Consider the following 11,306-nt stretch of genomic DNA (forward strand, 5'->3'; position numbering starts at 1 on the left):
CCTGTAACACCTGATGAGATCAAAGAAGAGAGGAACAAGTGAGACACCTGGAAAGTTGTAATGGGGCCACAAATGAGTATGACTTGATGTTTTTTTTGATATGAGAAAAATAAAAATCGAGACAACTTACAGGGCAGAGAGAGAACAATGAGCAGGGGAGTGAGTGTATTCATCATCCTGGTGGAGATGTGATTTCTGGTGCTCTATGCAATATAAAAGACCAGCACGGGATGAAGATTTGCATCATGATATCAGAAAAGGGAGGGGCTCAAAAAGATAGTTATTCTTTAGTTTAATTGTAGCTTTTAGTAGTTAATGATGTTTAATATAGCTGGTTTATCACATGTGTAGTGTAACGACAAAATGTGTATTTTATTAGGGTTCATTAAAATTAAAACAACAGGAGTAGTAATGAAAGAGAAAGTTAATTTACATTTTTATTTGGCTTTGTTGTGAATAATACACATGAAATGGAATAAATGGTAAGCATACAGATTGCTAGCATTACTTGTGAAGTCTTAAGGATATATATGCTACATATGCATTACATACTTAAGATTTAAAGATAAAAAAAACATCTGAATCAACATTAAAATTTAAATTTGGGTGAAAAAAGTTGATTTCATTTGTTTCACATGGCAAATTTAACCTGTACATTTATGCGATTGGTTGAGGTGTTTTATTTTCTGCAGTGTTGTTCAGTCTTTACTGTATGAATGCATATAGAGTGTGAGTAATTTTTTGCACACTTCAATGTGTTTTAGATTTAAAACTCTAGGTTTTATCCCTTAGAAGAATAATCCATAATGGCACCTTGCAAAAAAGGGAAAATTATATCTTTATCCATAACTCATGAGGGATGTACAGTTGTACTGTAAAGCAATAAATTAAATTGGATAAAAAGCACAAATAAATTAAAGCCTGAAATAGAGGCTGGGTGTCAAATGCTGAATATCAAATCAGTATAAAACGAAGAGCTACAGAAAGGAATATAACAGTCCTTTATTGTCATTGTACATGCACAACAAAATTGTGCTCCACACCAACTATGCAGGTATAAAATATAAATAGTAAGATAGCAGAAATAAATAAAAAACATGAGAGATATATACAAACAGCAGGAATATAGACAGAACAAGAGAAAGGCACACAATAGAAGACCAGGTTGCAAAGTCCTTGGGCCGCTAAAATAGCTGAGTGAAATATTTTCATTCATTTTTTTTAAATAAAAAAAAGCATTAAATTGTATTCTTTTGCTTTGTTTGTAAACATGGACTCATGAACTTGTAACTACTAAACTATGCAACACTTTCATATTTTTTATGCTTTCGAAGAAACATACAGCAATGTGTATTGCTGTATGTATACCAGAATATGTTTTTGGTTGTTGAAGAAAAGAAGAGGGATTAAGAAAAGTAACCTTCGTCTGTGAGAAATAATGTTTATGAGAACTGGAATTAATAATCACCTTTGTTTCGAGATTATGTTTCAATCTTATGTATTGACTTATTATGCTGATCTGAAATCATCAGTGGTCTGAGAGCTCCTCCTCTGGTGGTTTCATGTTAGAACTGTTCAGTGAGGGGTTTTTGTTCAGCTCTAGTGAAGGGTTGTGTTACTGTGGCTTTCTAGCACAGTAATACACAGCAGAGTCCTCTGGCTTTAGGCTGGAAAGTCTCAGATGCACCATGCTGTTGCTGTTGTCTCTGGTGATTTCTATGCGTCCTTGCACACTGCTGGCATAAATGGTTTTACTTGCATCATACCATATAACTCCCATCCATTCTAGCGTCTTTCCTGCTGGTTGTCTGATCCAGTGCATTCCATACTGGCCAAAGTCAAAACCAGACCCTCTACAGGAAAGACTGAAGGCTTCCTGAGGCTTTTTCAACACTGAAGTGGAGGGAATGGACTCCAAAGCCTGACCATTTAAACCTGGAAAGAACCAGTGAGATGAGTGAAACTGGGAGAAAAGAGTCACTTCATAAATTAACAGAAAATAAATAAATAAATAAATAAATAAATAATGAGTCAGTTATAAAATTATATGACTTACAGGGTAGACAGAGCACTGTCACCAGAGCAGAGAGTCTGAGCATCATCTTGAAAGTGAAGTTGTGAAGGAAGTGCTTCCCATCAGACAAGATGACAGCCAGGCCCTACGAGGACAGAAGTAAGCCATCTAAATTTTATTAGGGAGGGACTAAAATGTCAGGCTTAAATATTATTCAAATACATCTTTAAAAAAGGTTAAAAAAGAAGGTTGAAGATGCGATGTAGTACACACACACACACACACACATATAAAGCAGACAAAGACACATTTTTGATAAAGCATAACAGTGAGTTCAGTGTCGTGTTATCTTCTATTATGTTGGAAAAAATGCTATCTGGGACAGAAGTGAAGTTAAATGATTTAATTAACAATACGGGGTTACAAAACAAAAAATAAAATGTTTTGCTTTTGTTGTTTAGTTTATTTTGTTATCCATGCATTAAAATTTTCAACTACTTTTCTAACTTGGGGTCATCCAGCAAGAGGCAAGGTACACCATGTGTGAGTAATCAGTCTGTGAAAAGCCTGTGTTTTAAGAATGAGAATAGACCAACAGAAGGATCGTTTAGACTTTTATGGTTATTATATTAAACTTATTATGACTCATTTAATTACATGCTGTTGATTTTTAAGTGACATCTTATTTCTTCTTATTGTGCTGATCTGAAATCATTGGTGCTCTGAGGGATCACCCTCTTGTGGCTTCGTGTGTTCAGTCACTGAGGGGTTTTTGTTCAGGTCTCATGATGCTTTGTGTTACTGTGGGTGGTTCTCTGGCACAGTAATACACAGCTGAGTCCTCAGGCTGCACATTCTGTCCAATCAGAGTCACGGTCCTGTTGGAGGAGTCTATGTCGATACTAAACTTGTTCTGTAGTGAGTCTTTGTACCGTGTGCTGTGTCCAACATGTACACTACCAATGCACTCCAGTTCTTTTCCTGCAGGTTGTCTGATCCAAAATGTTCGAGCGCTGCTAAGAGAATAAGAGGTCTGACAGGTTATGGTCAGACGATCCCCTGGATGCACAGTCACAGAGGCTGGATGTGTCAGCTGTTCACACTTTACACCTGAGGAGGAAAACATGTGGAATATTGAAACAGTGTAGCAGTCACTGTATTTTTATCATAGTGTGAGTTCCTCAGTGAGACTCACAGGATCCAGCAGCCAGCAGCAGCAGAGCTAAAGAGAACATGTTGGTACTGAAGTTGATCTGATTAGAACGTCTCATCTTCTTCTGTAACCGGTGCCATGATTTCACGTCTTAATAGCAGACTGTCAGGAAGTTCACTTTGCATATTGAGAAGGACTCTGAGAGCCCTCTCACAAGAGGACTCTCACTTAAAATTGTGTTAATATAATATGTATCTATTATTAACTCAGGAAGAAGCTCTGATTCACAGAGGATGCTCCTACAAACATATTGTGTGAATGCAAAATTTGGAAAATTATACAAGGATTCTTGAATGTGCCATTGTGTCTATCTATTTTTGTATCCCTCTTAAAAATGGTGTTTCAGTGTTTTTGAATGATATTTTCCATATTATTTTTCATTATAATCAAAAGTCTTTTTTATATTTTAAAAGCATTCATAGAGGATAAACACAGGTGTTATTGTGACAGTGAGTTGAACAACATAGTTTGATCATCTGTTGCCCCCTGTAGGTTCTTGTGAAACTGTATGGCTGAAGGTTTTTGTAAAGCTTATGTCATTACTTAAACCATTGTTTGTCTTTCACACAGTAATACACAACAGAGTTTTCTGGTTTTAGGATGGAAGTCTCAGATATGTCATACTGTTGCTGTTGTCTTCGGTAATTCTATATGTCCACTCAAACAGCTCATGTATCTGTTTCTGCTGGAAGATAAAAAGCCTTCTCCTATCCATTCCGGTTCGTTTCCTGGTTGTTGTTTTATACAATCCATAGTACAGCAACTAACTGTGAAACCAGATCCTCTACAGGAGAAACTGAGAGTCTCCCCAGGCCTTTTCTCTGACAGGATTGGAAGGAATGGACTCCATACTCTGACCTGTAACATTTGATGAGATGATAACAGAGAGGAACGAGTGAGACAGATAAAATGATAGACAGATAAAAGTATCATTAACTCACCATCAATCAGTGTGTCCTGGTACATGGTGAAATAGTGAGCAGCACAGGAACTCAGGGGGAAGCAAAAAAGCAATCGATGAGGTACAGCACAAATGCTATGGCAAGGACGAGGCAGGACGTCAGGTCATTCATATGTGTTCATTCATAGTTATGATGCCTTCAGTGAGAATCTACAATGTGAATAGTCATGAAAATAAAGAAAAAGCATTAAATGAGAAGGTGTGTCCTGGTAGTGTATTAAATACTGATATTTCCAATGTTAATAAATGTGTTTTTGTTAACGTGAAAATATGGGATAGTCTGAAAGTGCAACATCACTTCAGAGGTTGCCAATAGTAAGCTTTAGTGTGTTTAGTGCTCTCCCTGCCACTTGTGAATTCCTCGAAACCCCCAAAGTACACAAATGCATTTCATTCAAAGACAGGGAGTGTACAGATATACAAGGACACTACATATGTTTGCAAAGAAGAAGAGTTACAACAACAGTCTTTGTGCTTTCAAATGACTGCACCTCTTCATAACACCATTGGCATACCAACACATTTATCGGCATCTTGAAATCACTACATGAGTAGTTTTTTTACATAGAGGTGGAAACTATATTGCTGCTTCTGCACATGGAGCTTTGTCTCACTCTTGTGGAAAATCTGAGAATTACAATATCTTGGAGCACGAAGCAATTTTCTGAAGGATAAACATGGTGTTTATTATTATTATTATTATTATTATTATTATTATTATTATTATTATTATTATTATTATTATTATTATTATAGTAAAAATGCACAGTATAATTTAAAAATTGGACTGGAATCTTACTTTTAAACAATCAAATGACAGGCACTTATCTTAATCAATGTAGCTATGATACCATATAAGGTGGTGATGATGAAAAAACCAATGAGGGTGAAAACCGCATTCCAGCTTTCCTCAGCTCACATCAGCATGCTCAATATCACCAAATAAATCACACTTCTTTTACTTGGTACAGGTCAAGGTGGCTCTGGACACTGAACTTTCCATCTGGGCATCTTTGGAGTCACTAGTGTTGTAGTTCAGCAGTTCTGTGTGTCCATTTGGAAACCCAGTGATGTTAATGGATACAGGACTGAAGCCAAAAACCAGGCACACAAGTTCATTAGAGCCCTGAAGCAAGTAGGCAGATGGTTGGCTGTAGATCACTGAGGCTGGAAAGATGTGCATTACAGTTTCAGTAATCAGTTAATCATTTTAATCAGTTTTGTTAAAATTAATATAATGGAAATAAAAGATTAATGTTAAATGCTAAACAGCAGCTCACCAAACACATCAGTTATGGTGGCTTCAACAAGTGCTTCAGATGACTCATGTGTGACAACACAGGAATACGTAGACCTTTTGTCTTCAGTTTTGAATATGTTTAGTCTGCTGCTCATAGAGTAAGAGCTGCTCCCTGAGTATTTCCATGGAGGACTGTTAACGTCATGCATGGATGGGAGAGTCTGGCCATCTTCTTCCCAGTGCACTATGATGTTTGCAGGGAAAACTCCAGACACTAGGCAAATAAGCGTTAGGATGTCAGACATTGAAACTTCAGAGGCAGTTGGTTGCATTGTCTTCACTGTTGGCACACAAAGGTCTTGAAAAACACTAAAGGGACAGAACCATAAAAATATAGTCACAACCAGAGGAACATGAAGTTTAGAAAGAGCTGTAATATATTTGTTACCTTTCTAACATTACCTCTGGTTTTGCTTATATGGTCTTCATTGCCCTGATTGGAACATGGATGTTTTCCTTCACAAAACCCTTGTTTATCTGCATCCCAATTTTCTGCTGACACATTAAGGAAGCTCTGTTGAGTCTCTGTCCCATTGTTGTAACTCACTGCAGGATTAGTAAGGACATAACAGTCAGGAATTTTGTTGCCAGCTGATTTCCAGGTGATGGAGAAATCTTTAAGACTAGGGGCAACCAGAAGACAGATAACAGTCACGGGTCCTTTGTTCTCAGGCTGCTACAGTGCTTATGGTCCCTGAACATAAACCCCAACTAGCTGTGAGGATGATGGAGGTACTCAAAAAAAAAACAAAAAAAAACAACAATTCTTAATGTGTATCACAATAATAGTGTTTTCACTTTACCTGTACAGAGACTGACATTTCTTGTGATATTTTTATTCAGAGATCTGTCAGATACTGTGCAAGAAAAGATCTTTCCTGTTTCCCACTCAGAGTGATCAATTGTAAGTTGGCTGGTCACTCCAGCATGTCCATCTACACTCATGCTGATATCAGTGGTTGTTGGTCTTTGCTGAGACTCGTTAAACCATCTAATATGAACATTGAAGACCCATCCAGAGCATAAGAGTCTCTGTGATCTTGACTCCTTACTTTTGACCAGAAGAAGCTCCACTAAAGTGAGACAAATCAGGGCATGAATTAATCTATTTAACAGAAACCATTAAAGTATAAATCAACAAAGTTAAATCAGCTGCCTAAAAGGGAAGCAAGAGTAGCTTTTACCAAAAATATAGATGGTAGAGTTTGCTCTCCTCTGCATGTTAAATGCTTTACTTGCTTCCAGTTGTGTTTTACTCTCTGCACATTTTTTCATTCGTGGCTCTCCATTAATTAGCCAGGAAATCATGGCATCAAAATTAGTGTGGACCCGACATGTTCCTTGCACATTAGAGTCTGACGCTAAAGTCTTAAACTTGGGAATCTCCACGTGAATGAAAGGTGAATTTCTGTGGAATTAAAGAAAAACATGCTAATTAATAAACTTTATCTTAAGACTGTTCTTAATTTGTTCAAGATATTCCTGCAAATGTTCATGTTGAATATGGGCTTTGAGACAGTAGCTGTACATACTCACTGTGACAAATGCTCATTGTCTTCTTATATTCAGTATAATTGTGATTAGCTTTGCAGGTAAAAGTTGATCCTTGTCCCCACACTGAGAGTTTGCTGCTCAGGCTGAAGGTTTTCTGCTCTGTCCCTTCACTTTGTAGCTTCGTTCTGCTTGGCTTCTTGTTTTGACTCAGTGGTGATTTGTCCTAAAACCACTCCAAACCCAGTTTGTCTGGAAAAAAGCCATTTAGCAGATAAGCCTTACTGGTGGGATTCCAAATTCCCAGTCCGAAACTGGGTACAATGTGATGTTTGGCGACACAATCCATGGCACTGAAATAAAGAAGAGATTAGTTTGATTTACATAACTCATTATAAATATCATGTGTGAACACAACAAGGAAAAACATTAATCTTATCTAAGTTATACATACCTTCAGATTCTGGTAAATGCAGAACTCTTCAATTTCAGTTGTCATTAAGTTATGTTAGAGTTGTACTTTTACATTGTTTAGTGTTGTTCAGCAAGGCGAAAATAGGGCAGGAAGTCTGTTGCACAGTTGTTATGCATGATAAGGCAGAGTGATCAGGGCAAGAAGCAAGCGGAAGCATTGAGTAACAACCAGGTCTCAAAAAAGTACCAAAACACAGAAGTGAAAGAATGCAAAGAGCAACGGAGCATCACAAACAGCAGGTGTGAGGTGTGGTTATGCCAGTAAGAGAAACAAAGTGCACATTTAAATTTCTCATATCAGTTTGCATGTGCACCACATCCATATTTTCTTATCAATTTTCCAAATATTTTAGTTCTCAAATCTTGTTATAATAGACTAAAATGCAACCAGTTTTAAAAGCTAACATTTTGCATTTTTGGTATCACATAAGCTGCTGATCCCAGCGCTGTGGATGTGGGTTGGCCTGTATTTATCTATTAATAAGAACTTTTAATGCTTTTTTTTTGTTTACTATATTTTAAGCATCTGTGTAAAGCATATGAATTATTCACTGTTGCTCTTTTCTTAGTGTAATTCTAGCAGCCACTGTCAGTATCTGATCTAATATCTGATCTGATAAATTCTTCTCTAAATCTGATGTGAAGTTTTTTACAGAAGAAAGATTGCCAAGTGTGATTAGCGTTTATGCCACATGCAGTTTATTTTTCTGAATCATGTGTGAGTTTTAAACCACGGTCTGAAAGTTTTTTGAGTTACACAGTTTGCAGGACCATTAAGACCCAATTTAGCTGCTCTCGCTTCTTGTCTTTGGAAATTTGTCACTCTACAGGTTATAAAAGGAGACGATGTAACACAAATACATCCCTCAGTAGATAACTCACGCAACAACAGTCTACAATGTTGAATCTTCTTGAATATCTCATTTTTACACTAACTAAAAGTTGGGATGAAGAAATTACTGTGTATTAATATTTACAAAAGTTCTGAAAATGAGAAAAACTAAAATACATAATTTTCTCTACTATACCAAACATTGATTAACAGATACATGTAAACAGGATAAAGACTATTGGATTTTGTACTGTTCAAGGAACTTCAGTTTGTAAATGGGAATTGAAGAATAAAATTTAGCTTTTTTTATTTATTCATTTTTGGTTTTCTGAGTTTTTGTACAGTGTTTCTTCCTCTTGTGTCACTGTGAGTCTCGAGCACAATAATAAACAGCAGAGTCTTCAGTCTTCAGGCTGTTCATCTGCAGATACACCTGCTTTCTGCTGTTGTCTCTGGAGATGCTAAACCGGCCTTGGACTGACTGAGAGTAGTATTTGCTACTACCAGTACTAACTTCGGCAACCCATTCCAGTACTTTCCCAGGAGTCTGTCTGACCCAGTGCATATCATAGCTGCTAAATGTGAATCCAGAGGCTGTGCAGGTCAGTGTGTGGGACTCTCCAGGCCTTTTAATGACTGGTTCAGATTCTGTCAGAGTCTGACCATCAACACCTGTCAAAACAAACAAGAACATTGTCACCTGCTGTGAGTTGGAAAATCATTAAAAGAAATTCAGTTCAAAATGACTGAAACTATACCTCCCCAGAACAGTAAGATAATCAGCAGTCTGGCCGATATGTCCATTATGTTAAACTGTGAGTTCACTCCTGTCATTCACACTTCAGTCACAAGAGTATTCTTTAAAACCATCCAAGTTTTGCATTAACTCCTCCCCACAGAAAGGATATAGTGTTCATCCTTTTTTTCTTCTGCTCCCCTATTTTAAATTCGATTATCAACAAGTAGTTGCTACCGTAAAGAGAACACAAATCAACCAGCCACACAGATGTTCCAGTCATGTCTGGATTAATGAATGATTGTAGTTGTTTTCTACATAGAAGTGCATTCAAACATATTTGTCTCAAGGTGTTTGAAGTCTTCAGTCAAATCACGTACTATGCTCATCTTAACTGAAGCATGTTTTTTAATATTGTGAGTAGTGCATCACTGCCATATATACAGTTACTTCCTTTAACACTGATGACAACTTGAAAGCATCAGTGGTCCAAGAGCTCCTCCTGTGGTTTGTTAATGTTAGAGCTGTTTAGACACTGAATGGTTTTTGTTCAAGTCCACTAGTGTTTTGTGTCACTGTGAGTCTCTGGCACAGTAATACACAGCACTCTCTTCAGGTTGCACATTCTGTCCAGTTAGAATCACTGTGTTCCTGGAGGAGTCGGTGGAAATGCTGAACTTATTTCTGAGTAAAGGACTGTAGTGAGGTGTGCTTCCAGAAGCTGCTCTTCCAATCCACTCTAGTCCTTTTCCTGGAGCCTGTCTATTCCAGTGAGTCCAATAGCTGTGCACGGAATAAGACACCTTACAGGTGATGGTCAGAGGGTGACCTAAAAGCACACTCAAAGAGTCTGGCTGTGTCAGCTGTTCACACTTGACACCTGTTGAAAAAAGACATGTGTTGTTGTAAATTATAACACAAAGAAGAAATGCTGAATATAACAAATCTACAGAGACTCACATCCAGCAGCTAAGAACACTAGCAGAGCTACAGACAACATATTGTTTGGTGTCTGTTGTGTTGTGAACTCTGCTTCACAATCTGATGTAAAGTTTTTATAACCCTGTAAGAGAGAAAGCCTATGAGTTTGCATAGGATCATACACATCATAGCTGGTCTAACTGGAGCCAATCAAAGAGTGTGCGTGTTACGTCTGTTATGCACCTACTTAGACCTACATACGTAATTTTTTTTATTTCACAATTCAGTATAACAGCAATGAAACAAATGAGTGTTTCATTGCCTTTAATATATCTGAAAACAATATAGTATTAAGATTTCCTTTTTTTTCTTTTTGTAGACCATCTAGTAATTAAAAAGAATAATAAATAATATAAATTTTACATGTTTTGGTATTATTTCAAAAATCTTTAAACCTTGTAATTGCTTACTAATGCTTTGGTTTGCTGGGATAAACCAGTGGTAGATCATTTTACCCAAAAGTACTTATTATGAGTGGTTTTTAAACAGTTATCATTTTGTACATTTTAAATCCACATTTATATGGCTGCAGAAATCAAAAACTGCTCACAACCAAATGTCACTGAGTATTGTGATATCACTGGTTATAATTTTATCACCAATATTATTCTAATTGTACTGTTTTTAACATGTTATGAACAAAAAAAGTAAAAACGTGACAAACAAATTGATTTAGCAAATACTAACTTTAGAATTCTTCACATTCTGGTACAATTAAAACATGGAGTTGGATATTTGAATACTGTATTCCATAAAAGATGAAAGATGGCTCTGTTTTAGTTACTTCAAAATAAATAATAATTAATGGAACAATACATTTGTAATGAAAAGTGTAGAATATTATGACATTAACATGTCAGATATACTAAAACATTCTTAAAATTGACATTGTTTTATATATTAAAATTATTTTAAAAGTAAAATTAAAGATAACACTTGATAAATGTCTGTCATATAGAGAGGATGACTCTAAGATTTTGTACAAACAGCTTCAGTCAGTCATTCTTTGCACTTTTCATCTGCACATGTCTGTTGTTTTTCTGGAGATGGGAAAACTGCCTTCACCTGAATAAACAGCAGAATCTTCAGTCCTCAGACTGTTCATCTGCAAATACACCTGCTATCTGCTGTTGTCTCTGGAGATGGTAAACTGGCCTTGTACTCTGGGCCGGTTCTAGACAGGCATATATATGAGGGGGCAGACAGAAATGTAAAGGGGGCACAATGTGGCAATGCAGGAGAGAAAGGTGTGGGGGCTGTGTGGGGTGCTCTGGATTCAGGGTTCCACAAACGATTATTTTGAT

General features: G+C 36.8%; 1 protein-coding gene and 3 gene segments (V, D, J or C); all 4 read right to left on the reverse strand.

Annotated features, from left to right (window-relative positions):
- Positions 1 to 1,589: 1,589 nt before the first annotated feature.
- On the reverse strand, positions 1,590 to 2,117 carry LOC113020952 (immunoglobulin heavy variable 3-33-like). The segment is given in 2 exon segments: positions 1,590 to 1,935; positions 2,057 to 2,117. Coding segments are annotated over 2 exon segments (366 nt in total).
- A 377-nt stretch (positions 2,118 to 2,494) lies between these two features.
- On the reverse strand, positions 2,495 to 3,603 carry LOC113020951 (Ig heavy chain V region XIG14-like). The segment is given in 2 exon segments: positions 2,495 to 3,124; positions 3,210 to 3,603. Coding segments are annotated over 2 exon segments (432 nt in total).
- Positions 3,604 to 4,981: 1,378 nt separating this feature from the next.
- On the reverse strand, positions 4,982 to 7,524 carry LOC113020946 (uncharacterized). Of its 3 annotated transcripts, none has more exons than XM_026165301.1 (7): positions 7,434 to 7,524; positions 7,025 to 7,332; positions 6,673 to 6,896; positions 6,292 to 6,561; positions 5,891 to 6,034; positions 5,469 to 5,702; positions 4,982 to 5,355 (listed from the first exon to the last, which is right to left on the reverse strand). In XM_026165301.1, exons 3-7 carry the CDS (start codon positions 6,794 to 6,796, stop codon positions 5,147 to 5,149), a joined length of 981 nt encoding a protein of 326 aa, XP_026021086.1. In that variant the 5' UTR covers positions 6,797 to 6,896; positions 7,025 to 7,332; positions 7,434 to 7,524; the 3' UTR covers positions 4,982 to 5,146. The 3 variants fall into 3 exon arrangements, 2 of the variants coding, with proteins under 2 accessions (XP_026021086.1, XP_026021084.1); XM_026165299.1 differs by having other exon boundaries at positions 7,021 to 7,332; XR_003272249.1 differs by lacking the exons at positions 4,982 to 5,355; positions 5,469 to 5,702 and adding an exon at positions 5,735 to 5,797 and having other exon boundaries at positions 5,891 to 6,896.
- A 1,067-nt stretch (positions 7,525 to 8,591) lies between these two features.
- Positions 8,592 to 9,104, reverse strand: LOC113020959 (Ig heavy chain V region 914-like). The segment is given in 2 exon segments: positions 8,592 to 8,957; positions 9,044 to 9,104. Coding segments are annotated over 2 exon segments (357 nt in total).
- Positions 9,105 to 11,306: the final 2,202 nt, after the last annotated feature.

Source organism: Astatotilapia calliptera, chromosome 4 (genome assembly GCF_900246225.1).
Source record: "Astatotilapia calliptera chromosome 4, fAstCal1.2, whole genome shotgun sequence".
In the NCBI taxonomy this organism is placed as follows: Eukaryota; Metazoa; Chordata; class Actinopteri; order Cichliformes; family Cichlidae; genus Astatotilapia; species Astatotilapia calliptera.

What these genes read in the sequence shown, in the direction of transcription:
- LOC113020946 (XM_026165299.1), bottom strand. Translation starts at nt 7,040, where the DNA reads ATGAGCATTTGTCACAGTGA. An exon ending in ATGAGCATTTGTCACAGTGA is followed by an intron (nt 6,897 to 7,020) that starts GTATGTACAGCT and finishes TTAATTCCACAG; the next exon opens with AAATTCACCTTTCATTCACG. An exon ending in AAATGTCAGTCTCTGTACAG is followed by an intron (nt 6,035 to 6,291) that starts GTAAAGTGAAAA and finishes CTAATCCTGCAG; the next exon opens with TGAGTTACAACAATGGGACA.